The following is a 13,408-nucleotide window of genomic DNA, read 5'->3' on the forward strand; positions in this document are numbered from 1 at the left end:
AAATTTTCATCTGAAACAGAGGACCAAGCTGTTTGCAGAATGAACAGTGCACAAAGCCAGACAGATCTGGCACAAGTGTTTTCTAGGATGAAAGTTCCATTTTAAATACACAGCAGAACTGCCAAGGCAGAGACATAGTTACAGTGAAATTAATTTACCTTTATTTTAAGTTTGTGTGTCCAACTATGTATGTGTTCAATACTAGATGGCATCTCAATAGACATATCCACAGAAAATCCACTAAATAAAGAGAAAAGAAAAAAAAAAAACCTGAATGGCACTCCAGGGAAGATGATGTTTAATCTGCACACCATGAGATCTCCATGAGAAGGAGCTATGTTTCCTGTCCTTTATAACTCTTTGGATAAAAGTGGAGAATACTGAACTAGTCAGAAAGGTTTCTGCCCCTAGGATACTCAAAGAATAACCATGCTGATTCACTACAGGTATTCATAGTTTAAAAGGTTAGAAGGGATCAAGAGGCCATTTGACATGATCTCCTCTATAACACATCACGTAACATTTTAGCCAATCATCTCTTCACTTAACCTAATGTTTTATTTTCTAAAGCAAAGCTTCATAACAGACAGCCAAACTTGATTTCAGAGAAAGCAAGTTCATAATTTTCCCTGCCTAACTGTTCCAAACCTCACTACTAAAACTGCGTGTCTTTTTTGCTTATTCGGCTTTAATTTCCAGTCTTTGCTTCTTAGTTTATTTCTGTAATGACATTAAAGAGCAATTTGATAGGTGCAATCATAAAATACAAGATACCTAAAAGTCACAAGATATCATACAACGTCATGGGATCACCTCCCAGTTTGCAGACAGATGTCAATATGTGTGGCCTTGAGGCTGGGTTTTTTGTTGTTGTTGTTTTTACTGGGTTTTGGGTTGCTGCTTTTTTTTTTAAGGTCTTCAGCTTGGCATTTTGCCAATTTCAGTCAGTCTTGCCTGACAAAGTAAAATAATCTTCTCTCTTCACTACTTCTTGGTTTCTATATTTTGGGACTGTATTAGCCATTTTTGCCACAACATCACAATGGTTGTTCCCTCCAGGTTGTTCACTCACTGGGTTATTGGTAGTCACTGTATTCCAGGGTATAGTCTCCCAAGATGTAGATGCGTAGGGCTGCAATCATTTCATCTACATGTGGCTTTGCATTTGTCAGTCTTACAGCATTTTTGTTACATGGGCCCATTTTAATAAATACTCTTATTTAGGACTATTCTGAGTCCTAACTTGAAATATTAAGTGCAGTGATACTGAAAAAAAATGAAGATCATGGTCTCATTAAGTTTTGTGACTTGGGAATTTATATATAATCCTTAAAACAGAAATGTTTCTGAAACAAAATGAAGTATTTAGTGAAGAAAGAAGTGTAATAATTAAAAGTCATTCCCCTATGATATTACCTATCTAAGGATAACAACAGAGTAGAGTGAAAGGTAAAATTAAACTACTTTCTTCATAACGCAAGTTACCATCAAATACTCCATATAAATAGAAAACCGTTACATTTAAATGTTTTAACTTAATCATTTAATGTATTGATAAAATAAAGCAGATAACAATATTAATGAAAGCAACTTACTTTTTCTGTGGTTTTAGTTGTTTAACACAAACCTTTTTTATTGTATCCTACAAAGAAAAAAAAATGTACCTGCACCAGTTATGCAATATTTGTACTATAGAATCGTTTAGGTTGGAAAAGACCTTTAAGATCATCAAGTCTAACCATTAACCTAGCACTGCCAAGTCCACCACTAAACCATGTCCCTAAGCACTGCATCTACACATCTTTTAAACACCTCCAGGGATGGGGACTCAACCACTTCCCTGGGCAGCCTGTTCCAATGCTTGACTACCCTTTCCGTGAAGAAATCTTTCCTAATATCCAATCTAAACCTCCCCTGACGCAACTTGAGGCCATTTCCTCTTGTCTTATCACTTGTTACTTGTGAGAAAAGACTGACACCCCCCTCACTACAACCTCCTTTCAGGTAGTTGTAGAGAGCAGTAAGGTCACCCCTCAGCCTCCTCTTCTCCAGGCTAAACAACCCCAGTTCCCTCAGCCGCTCCTCATAAGGCCTGTGCTCCAGACCCTTCACCAGCTTTGTTGCCCTTCTCTGGACATGCTCCCACAACTCAATGTCTTTCTTGTAGTGAGGGGCCCAAAACTGAACACAGTATTCCAGGTGCGGCCTCACCAGCGCCAAGTACAGGGGGACAATCACCTCCCTGCTCCTGCTGGCCACACTATTCCTGACATAGGCCAGGATGCTGTTGGCCTTCTTGGCCACCTGGGCACACTGCTGGCTCATGTTCAACTGGCTGTCTACCAACACCCCCAGGTCCTTTTTCTGCTGGGCAGCTTTCCAGCCACTCTTCCCCAAGCCTGTAGTGTTGCATGGGGTTGTTGTGACCGAACTGCAGGACCCGGCACTTGGCCTTGTTGAATCTCATACAATTAGCCTCGGCCCATCGGTCCAGCCTGTCCAGATGCCTCTGCAGGGCCTTCCTACCCTCAAGCAGATCAACACTCCCACCCAATTTGGTGTCATCTGCAAACTTACTGAGGGTGCACTTGATTCCCTCATCCAGATCATTGATAAAGATATTAAACAGAACTGGCCCCAATACTGAGCCCTGGGGAACACCGCTCGTGACCGGCTGCCAACTGGATTTAACTCCATTCACCACAACTCTTTGGGCCTGGCCATCCAGCCAGTTTTGTGCCTGGCAAAGAGTACGCCCGTCCAAGCCATGAGCAGCCAGTTTCTCCAGGAGAATGCTGTGGGAAACGGTGTCAAAGGCTTTACTGAATTCTAGGTAGACAACATCCACAGCCTTTCCCTCATCCACTAAGTGGGTCACCTTGTCAGAGAAGGAGATCAGGTTAGTCGAGCAGGACCTGCCTTTCATAAACCCATGCTGACTGGGCCTGATTGCCTGGTTGTCCTGTATGTGCTGTGTGATGGCACTCAAGGTGATCTGCTCCATAACCTTTCCCAGCACCGAGGTCAGACTGACAGGCCTGTAGTTCCCTGGATCCTTCTTCCGGCCCTTCTTGTAGATGGCCATCATATTTGCTAACCTCCAGTCAACTGGGACCTCCCTGGTTAGCCAGGACTGCTGATAAATGATGGAAAGTGGCTTGGTGAGCACTCCTGCCAACTCCCTCAGTACTGTTGGGTGGATCCCATCCGACCCTGCGGAATAATTGCTGGACGTGATTTAGAAATTAAACTTACATTCACATTTTTAGGAAAGGTACAGCACTGAAGAAGCTTACAGGGTGGAGTGCTGCTGGCATGCAAGGAATCCATTCCACGGGAAGTTTCCGAGGCCTGCAACCTTAGATGTCAGCAACACCAGGGGAACTTGGTGTACTGGCTCTAAGAGGAACTGCCCGGAGGGTGGAGTGGTGTGGAGACACCGTGGCCAGGCTCTATGATAATATGGGAACTTGAAGGTACCACAGAACTGATAAGCTGCGTATTTGCTACCCTGGGCCAACAGTCTGTCATGTTTTTGACAAAATGCTGTCCTTTTGGTAAACTTTGTTCTTTATAATATCATTATAATACCAAAACACACCTTCATGCCAAAAGCTACCTGCCTTTAAGGTACGACCACTCCTCACTGAGCTTGCGCTTTGAATTTTTCGAATTTATACCTTTAAAAGTGAAGTGAGAAAATTTTACACCAATCATAACAAAGGTATGTATGACTAGAGTCACTCAAGCTCCACCTGAAAAGTAAAAAATAGTATAAAATAGCCTAAGAGAGAGAGAACGTTAGGGAAGATACCATCGCGTACCACTCTGACTTCTGGGATCAGTTGGTGGGCTGAGCCTCTCTTCCCCCCCATTGGGATGCCTTTGGGTAAGATTCGAACACTTGGTTACACCAAGTGCCTCCCCAGGAAATTTAGAAACCTCTATATAGAGTCGCTTTATATCATTTAAAGCATTTGTAGCCAGGCTGTGTTACTCATACTTTTGGTATTTGCACGTGCTTTGCAGGCAGTGAATTAATCACTGGTAATCCAAAGAACCCGTGTATCTGTTGCTTTAATAAACTACACTATTCATTAATCTAGCTGTGATAGTTCTCACTGAACACCACTAGATGCTTTAAGTGTGGCTGTGGTAGTTCATGGAATGCAACTAGGCGGAAGGTGTCTCATGTTATTTATGCATCAGTAATTGTGATCAGTACACTGAACGCGACCGGACTTATAACGATGAATTGGGCATCTGCCAAATTACTTTAACCTCTTAACGCAACAGGCCCCATAGACTTGTGTGTGTCTGAGTGGTGTAGCAGGTCACTAACTATTTCCCCTTGGATTATGGGGGCTTCATTCTGCTCCCTGTCCCTGTCTTCCAGCTCAGGGGGCTGGGTACCCGGAGAACAGCTGGTCTTACTATTAAAGACTGAGGCAAAGAAGGCATTAAGCACCTCAGCCTTTTCCTCATCCTTGGTCACTATGTTTCCCCCTGCGTCCAATAAGGGGTGGAGATTCTCCTTAGCCCTCCTTTTGTTGCTAGTCTATTTATAGAAACATTTTTTATTGTCTTTTATGACAGTAGCCAGATTAAGTTCTAGTTGGGCTTTGGCCCTTCTAATTTTCTCCCTGCATAACCTCAGGACATCCTTGTAGTTCTCCTGAGTTGCCTGCCCCTTCTCCCAAAGGTCATAAACTCTCTTTTTCCTGAGTTCCAGCCAAAGCTCTCTGTTCAGCCAGGATGGTCTTCTTCCCCACCAGCTCATCTTTTGGCACATGGGGAAGGCCTTCTCCTGTGCCTTTAACATTTCCTTCTTCAAGCATGTCCAGCCTTCCTGGACTCCTTTGCCCTTCAGGACTGCCTCCCAAGGGACTCTGTCAACTAGGCTACTAAACAGGCCAAAGTTTGCCCTCCGGAAGTCCAAGGTGGCAGTTCTGCTGACCCCTGTCCTTATGTCTCCAAGAATCCAAAACTCTATCATTTTGTGATTGTTATGCCTGAGATGGCCTCCGACCATCACATCACCCACAGCTCCTTCTCTGTTTGCAAACAACAGGTCCAGTGGGGTGCCTGCCCTAGTTGGCTCACTCACCAGCTGTGTCAGGAAGTTATCTTCCACACACTCCAGGAACCTCCTAGGCTGTTTCCTCTCTGCTGTACTGTATTTCCAGCTGATGGCTGGTAAGTTGAAGTCCCCCACAACAACTAGGGCTAGTGATTGTGAGACTTCTCCCAGCTGCTTATAGAATATTTCATCTGCCTCTTCAATGTATGTCATTCCTGACACTTTTATCGCCCTAAAGCTCCTTTCTCTTATTATATCACTACGCTGGGATTGCACGGAACCCTCCTTACTTCATTTAATCATATAGCTTTGTAATCTGAGCATCATAGCAGCTGATGAACGTGTGCATGTTTCTCTCCCAAGGACACAGTGAACTTCAGAACTCAGTATAATACAGCTCTGAAGCAGAAGGCATGATGAACAGTCAGACATACAATACAGCTATACAATCTCACAGGGACTAGGACCACAAGGACCATATCTGGCTCTTTGCCAGTATTTAAACACAGAGATGACCTCCCATCCCACCTGGAGAATTCACGAGCCAACAAGGGCATCCAAAGAAACGGATGTCCAGCCTTGTCCCTGAAGCAGAGAAGGGTAATAGCAGAGTGTTCAGCAGATACTCAGCTGCTGTTTCACGATGGAGATAATACAATGTCTTTGCAAGTCAAAAGAGGAACAGCAGCACAGAAACAGCAGATAACTCAAAATACGAGATTTAACATGTGCCAGCTCAAGTCAACTTTCTAAGTCCTGCAGGAGCAAATACATCCTCAGAGATAGATGCTTTCAACCCATCACAGCATTCCTAGGTTTGTGTTCACATTGCTTTATGACAAGAATGGTTACAAACAATTATCTTCTAATAAAAGAGAAGAAATGAAAACAACCATAAACTTGAAGCCTCTTGTGTAACTACAATCCCCTAGGCACAGAACTTTTGCTTCAAAACAAGAAGATGCTATTTTAAGATTGTATTTTAACAAACCTGCGTGTTTTCATTTAATGCTTTGTCCTGTTGCCATGGTGACACAGAAGCAGGCATATGAAAGGTGATACAACCATGCTCAAAACTCAGTTCAGTGATATAGGTGATTTGGATCACAACTGTAGAATTTGGAGGTAAGTTTCCAACACTTATTACAAAAATATCCTAAAAAATAAAGAAACAAACCCCAAACCCACAAACCAGCTTTAATGACATCATTACATCATTAAAACCTATGTTTTCCAAAACAATAATTATTATTTAACTGGTGTTTAGGCACACTGAAACCAAATGCTAAGACAGAAACTACTATTTGGTTTTAGAATCATAGAATCGTTTAGGTTGGAGAAGACCTTTAAGATCATCCAGTCCAACCATTAACCTAACATTACCAAGTCCACACTAAACCAATTAAGGGTAGACTAGAATAAACCATGTCCCAAAGTGCCACATCTACCCGTTTTTTGAACGCTTCCAGGGATGGTGACTCCACCACCTCTCTGGGCAGCCTGTTCCAATGCTTGACTACCCTTTCCGTGAAGAAATTTTTCCTAATTTCCAATCTAAACCCCTCCGGCGCAGCTTGAGCCCATTTCCTCTTGTCCTACCGCTAGTTACTTGGGAGAAGAGACCAACACCCACCTCACTACAACCTCCTTTCAGGTAGTTGTAGAGAGCGATAAGGTCACCCCTCAGCCTCCTCTTCTCCAGACTAAACAACCCCAGTTCCCTTAGCTTCTCCTCATAAGGCCTGTGCTCCAGACCCTTCATCAGCTTTGTTGCCTTTCCCTTGGTGAAGTATAAGGAAAAATGGGACTACGATATGAAACATCAAACTTTCAATAATTCCTGAATTTCTGGCAAAAACTGACCAATAGTAACTGAATAAATCAACCTTTTACCAAAAAAAAAAAAAAAAAAAAAAGAAAAAAGAGGAAACCACCGGAAAGAGAAATAGCTGTTTTAGTGAAGCCACAGCACATAGCACATATTTAAAGAAACAATAGTTATTTTTAAAAATGGTCAAATGTATGGTCCAAATAAGTTCCAGTAAAAAGGAGTTTCCCAACAAAGACATGATTCAGCAAAGAATCTGTAGTTAGACAACTGCAAAAGCTTCAAGTAGGTGCTAAACCACAATATACAACATACTGGTGCATCCTGGTCCATTAAATAAGCTCCATCACCCTGACTGATAGCCTTCCAATATTCCCTATGTGCTTGCTTCTGTTCTTTAACCTATGAAAGAGTGTTCCAAAATAAGTCATTTCATCTCTACAGACAGAAAACTTAACCGATAGTCTCTTAAATGACATGACCACCTTGAAATCCAGTCAGGTGGTAACAACAAAGGACGTGAGAGAAACCAAAATCAGTGTTGCACATCTTCATTACTAATTAAGTGCTTTCAGATCTTGAGATTGAGGGAGCTACATCAAAGACAAAGTACAATAACGTTTTACCTCTCCAATAACGTGTTTTCCATTGATAAAAGCTTCAAATCCACAAACAGCAGCTTTATCATCCTAAGGAAAGCCATATTTAGATTCAATTGGTTTACTGTTTTGATTGGTGTAGCTCTGAAACATTACTACCTGAAATCAATTTTTTGCATAATTGTAATGTTAAAATGTGCTTAAAACATCAATACTTTAAGTGTAACAGCATAACTGCCCTGCACCACAAAATGTCAACAGGCATGCCACAACTGGAACTTCTATTTGTACCTTGCAAATGAAGGTATAACATTCATCAGTGCTTCACAAATAGATATATCCAGAAACATGCAAGGAGCTGTAGAACTTTTAATCTCCAAATCATTAATCAAATCTCTTCCAGAAGAGGAGTAAACCCTGACCTTCTAAAGATTATCTGATATACTGGTAGAGCTGGAGCTCTGGCAAGAGCTCTGGTCAAGAAGTGACCACTGCAATATGTCTATAATAGTTTCAAGCCAGTAAGGACTAAACAAGAAAGAAGAGTAAACCTCCATAAAAAATTGGTCTATTTTTATGATACACTAAAAGGGATGTTTGGAAAAGCCTATGTTACTTCTGTATGTATAGTATCCATCTTCTAATGACAGGATTTCTGTCTCTGAGGTGGCAGATTATATCTGACTTTCTTCTCACATCTGCTCTTCTGTTTACTTCCGTGTGTCATAACAAAACTCTAGCAAATCCTCATTCCCCTTTGCTGCCATTCTTATTGTCCTTTGCCATCTGATCATTTCTGGTTTATGCTCTGTACCTCAGCCTGATAGACTGTTCTCTGCTTTGATGGACTGGGTCATAGAACAGATGCCACTGGATAGTAATTCATTCCATAGGATGATAAAAAACAAAAAAACCAAAACCAAACAACCCCCCCAACAATCCCTCATGAGAACAGTCGTTCAAAGGAATCAGACTGATCAGACAACAGTTGTGAGTGTCAGAATAGTTTAAGCACAGACTCATTTACAGACAATTCTCTCCTGTTTTCCCCTGCTTGCTTTTTTAAGGTTTTAGCAACAACATGTAAAAAACATTATTTACTTTTATGAAGCTGCTTTGGCACTGGAAACTCCTGAATACAGATTCTTGTGGAGAGACAAACATGTGACAAAACTCGGTAAAGCCATAGCTTTAGCATGATCCTGCTTCAGGCAGGATGCAGTTGAAGGGGGAGGAGATTGTGGAATTATGCCCCAGGACTGGAAAAGACCTGTGACTTGACAGAATGTGTTCTTAGGGCATATGTACTAAAAAACCAAGGTGAGCCCTTATTTTAGCCTGCTTAGCTAGCTAGCTAGCTAATTTTCAGGTTAGAACAGCAAGTTCTTTTGCACCGATTGTTATTTTACTTGTTACAGCTAATTTAGGTTGTCTAACCAAAGTCAAAACCAAAACACATTTCCATAAACCTTTAATCATCCCAGCTATTTCTCACTGGTTTATAATTCAGCTGGCAAACAGATTGCCAAGAAGGTCTTTCAAAGAGAACAGAATGCGCACGCTACTGCAGAAAGTTTCTCTAGAATGGTGACTCAATTATGCATAAGCAGAAAACAGACTTAAAATAAAGCCAAGCCTTTCACTGTCCACAGAGCTTTTGGCATTTGTTTGACTATACATCTCTAAGAATAAAAACTGTTTCCACTCAGTTTCAGGACTTTCCTTAATTTAGAGATTGAATTCCTCTTCCTCCTCCCCCCCCCCCCCCCCCCCCAATTAACTAAACACTGAATAGCATTTTGACTAAAACACTTTTATTTAATGCACAGGTTAATTTTTCAGGGCTGAGTTATGGAAAAGGACAATAAATAGCATACTCTACCTGTGCTACAAAGCCTATTATCCTCGCCTTGATATAAATACCTTCCAGAGGGACAGGATTTCCCAATCTGTCCTGAAGACCAGTTTTTACAGGATTTGAAAGATTTGCATTTGGTAATGCAAAGCCTAAACAAAGAGTTTATGAAAGATTAAAAAGATATTTTTTGAAATACACATTCAGGAAAGATGATTGAAACTAATCTTGTATCAATGGCCCATGTTTGTTTATGCAATTCACAACACAAAAGTAACACTCAGTTTCTGTTCTGAATACTTGTGTCGTATTGCTGAGCTGTATTGCTGTCTAAGGGATCATGAGCTCATGACAGTTCTTTAAGGTCTTTGTTTAGAACCTTGGATTTGAATTATTTAAAGACCATCTGATGATTTATGCAAAAGCGCTTCCTGTGCTGCTCTTGAAACACACTGTGACAGGAGGAGTTGCAACTGCTGTTGGTAATTATGTCTATAGGAAATCTGTCAAACAGATGCTATACAGATGCCACACAGTAATGACTAATTTGGTAACATCTGCAAATAAACTATAAATTACTTTTTATTATATTATCTTCATACAAGTACTCTAAAAAGGGTTCTGATAAGTATTTAGGAAACTCTGGAAGCAAGTCAATATACAAACAGAAAACATTTCTTACTTTGATGCTGTAAATGACATTGTGACTCTCGCTCATTGTTATCTTGCTCCTGTTCCACCCCAATTGCAGGCTGAAATCGTTTTATTTGATCTTCAGCAAGGCAAAACTTAACAACATACCTAATTTTAACCTGACAGGTTTTATACACAACAAATACATCATCCTGGAAGAAACAAAAAAAAGGTATTTTACAATAAAAACAAAGCTGTAGATAATACCTAAACCAATGCAAATTAATCAAGAGGTGAACCTAAATGACACGTCATTTCTGAAAAACAGTAAGAATCTGACAGCTTTTATTTTCTCTCCCCTAATCTCTCTGTATCACTACCACTTGCATCTCTTATCTTACTTTGTATTCTCCACACTCGTTATATTTCCTCTTCTCCATAAAGCACAATCATTCCTCAAAATAACTAAGAACAAAAAAAGTACAGAACTGGTGGATATCTAGATATCTGTTAGCGTGCCGCTATAGTTATCATCCCTGCCTTAAGTACCAACCCATAAGGACAGCGATTTTTATCAGCTGGATTCATTTGCAAAACAATGAACCTTCCATAGTAGTGATTTCTTATTCCATACAAAGTAGAATATCGCTTCGAAATACCAATATCACAGACCAGATATTTATATGACTATTCAGTTATAATAAAGTGAAAATATGATATTTACATCTTTCTTTTAAGTATTGTTTTCTTGCAAGATTTCTTTACAAGTAGCAATTTAGAGGCTTAGAAGTTTTATGTGCACTTTACAGGCTGCAAGACAGACAAAAGTGATTTTACGCACTACTGTCTAGTGATTTAGTCTCTGAGCTGAAATGCAGGTTACATTCATTCTGTTATCTATCAGTGGTATAAGAAATCAAAAATTTGGTGCCTTTTCAAGTGCCCAACACTGCAGGATCAGTACCTCAAAGTCTGAAGAGAAGCCTGCTGTTTTACAGACTCCATGCACACTGTCATAACCTGATGGTGCATTATTCAACAAACAATCTTGTTCATACAAAGCTAAGCAGTATCCAAGTGCCACATCACAAACTGCCAGGAGCCGGGTTCCATCCATTTCACTGGGTGAAGAATACTGAATACTGGTGTTATATGTGAAGAAAGATAATACACATTTTATTAAAATTTATATTAATGTAAACATCATAGGAGTTTAAGGATACACAAGTACTTCTGAACAGATGGACAGGAATAAACTTTATAATTAAATTACCTTAAAAGTATTAAGCATGATATCTACTTAATTTGAAAAGTAAACAGAATACACAGAGGATAAAGTAAAGAGATATTGTCATTATTCAGACCTAACAGAATCACTGAAGTAAATGCCACTGCCCAAATTCCCAATGTCAGTTCTTTCCAGGCCACGATCTTCAACAACCGCTTTTGGCATTAGGAGTCCTCTGGAGAAAAAGAAGGTCACACAATGAATGAAGTACAATATACTTTTGCATATAGCATGTGGGCTAATACACATTGTGCAATTACGAACCACAGAGTATTAAAACAAAATACCCTTTACAGAAACCATCCATAGACACTCGAGGAAAATAAAGTTTATTCATAAAAAAGATAAATCCCAAAGTCGTATTAATTACCAAGACACTGATTACATAAGCAATAAAGACTGTTAGCTTTTCTTCATTTAGCAGAAAAACAATGCATTTTCCAGATTCATTGCCAAACATTCAAAATAATTTTTCGGTTATTAGATGAGTAGTTCTACATTTCTAGCAACTGTGCTGCATTCAATTTCAAAAAACTGTATGAAATTTTTGTATCTAAGAAAAAGAAAGTATGAGTTTTAAAGGTAGAATGCTGGGGAATTGATACTTGGAAACTTTTCCAATGTTTGATTTGCAAACCTATTAAGTGTAGAGATACCATCCTTAGACTGTTTATGAGACATCTGATATACTACCAGTTGATGCCCACAGAAAACATTTTATATATAAAGAATGTCAAAAGACACAATATTTAAATGAGTTCAACACTTGTGTAACTTAGAATTAAAATCTGCAGTGTGAGGGAAACAGAATGCTAGTATGACTTCTGAGGTATTTTAATTCTGATGGTGTTATGTATCAGATATGTTTTTTTAAAATATCCTTAAATTTTCAGTGGGTGGTATTCATTGCATACATGCTACAATGAGGATTTAAATACGTCAGACTACTAGAGGTTATATTATTTTAGCATTATTACCATGCCTGAGTGAATCTATGGTATTCAGTCATAGAACTAGATATTCTGTTATTCCAGGAAATTAGGATAATCTAAAAATATGCCAGATAAAGTAGTCATGGGGAAATAATGTATAGAAGTGGAAGGAAGACATCATCAATGCAATTCTTTCCTAAACCAGTAAATTTTCCACTCAGCTGTTATTCTCCTACTTTCTCCATTTTGTCATCTTTCATCTGGACTTAAACCACACTCCTCACTGTCATATCCAAATAGCTGCATCTTAAGTCTAATCTACCCGGAGAGTAATTAAACTTATCATTACAAAAGACTGATTTCCCTTCCAGAGGTCTGTAGAAGTATATGATGTTCCTATAAATGTTAACAGTAAAAATTAGGTTAAACATAATGCAAAAGAGCTTCATTAAAAAAAAAAAAGTCAAAATATATTTAAGAATATAATTAAGCCTGATTCAATGTCACAAAAAAGGGAATGTAAATTTCCACCTGGAAAGAATTCCCATGAAGTTGCGCACAGATGATGCATGGAATAAGGATCTAATGTTTACAAGACTGCTCAGAAATTCTGCAGTTTCAGTTATTCTGCCAACCCTATACACTTGTAAAATTCTCACTCGACAGTCACTGCAAGAAATTTGAAATGATGTTTGAGATGTCATGACTTAGTGGATTTAAGATCAATATACTGCTAAAAGACAAAGTCTTATTCAAATCTCAAAGTAATGTTCAATATTTTTTTATGTTAGCAATTTGGGTGGCATTTATTAAAGAAAAAATAGCATAAGAGAACAACCAACAGAGATATTAGAAACTTAATGACTAAGTTCAAGACCTATTTAGACTTTTAGGGAGAAATTGAAAATGTGTTTTCATGCTTAAAGTCATGTGAAATTATCTTATTTGACATTTTGGGATATAAATTCAAAGATGTGACATACAAAACCCCATATAACTCTATGCAGCTCAGAGTCTGTAAGTATATAAATTATTGCCAGCAAATTTATCTTGTACTAAAAATTCTTTTACTGAGAATACTCAGAAACCTCATTGTCTTGGATGAACTACAAATATCTTAGCATCACAGTTCAGGCTATCTGGAGGTAGTAACTCCCAATTAAGAAAGACTTCACAATAAAGAAATACACTTG

General features: G+C 39.2%; 1 protein-coding gene across 1 annotated transcript in view; it reads right to left on the reverse strand.

Moving 5' to 3' along the window:
* The window catches only part of LOC104037197 (protein mono-ADP-ribosyltransferase PARP4), a 44,927-nt gene that overhangs the window by 14,562 nt on the left and 16,957 nt on the right, over positions 1 to 13,408 (reverse strand). The window contains 10 exon segments of the mRNA XM_075715561.1: positions 159 to 240; positions 1,596 to 1,642; positions 6,072 to 6,236; positions 7,224 to 7,310; positions 7,535 to 7,666; positions 9,390 to 9,514; positions 10,045 to 10,207; positions 10,960 to 11,137; positions 11,360 to 11,458; positions 12,747 to 12,884. Coding sequence (XP_075571676.1) covers positions 159 to 240; positions 1,596 to 1,642; positions 6,072 to 6,236; positions 7,224 to 7,310; positions 7,535 to 7,666; positions 9,390 to 9,514; positions 10,045 to 10,207; positions 10,960 to 11,137; positions 11,360 to 11,458; positions 12,747 to 12,884 — 1,216 coding nt within the window.

Source organism: Pelecanus crispus, chromosome 1 (assembly GCF_030463565.1).
Source record: "Pelecanus crispus isolate bPelCri1 chromosome 1, bPelCri1.pri, whole genome shotgun sequence".
NCBI classification, from domain to species: domain Eukaryota; kingdom Metazoa; phylum Chordata; class Aves; order Pelecaniformes; family Pelecanidae; genus Pelecanus; species Pelecanus crispus.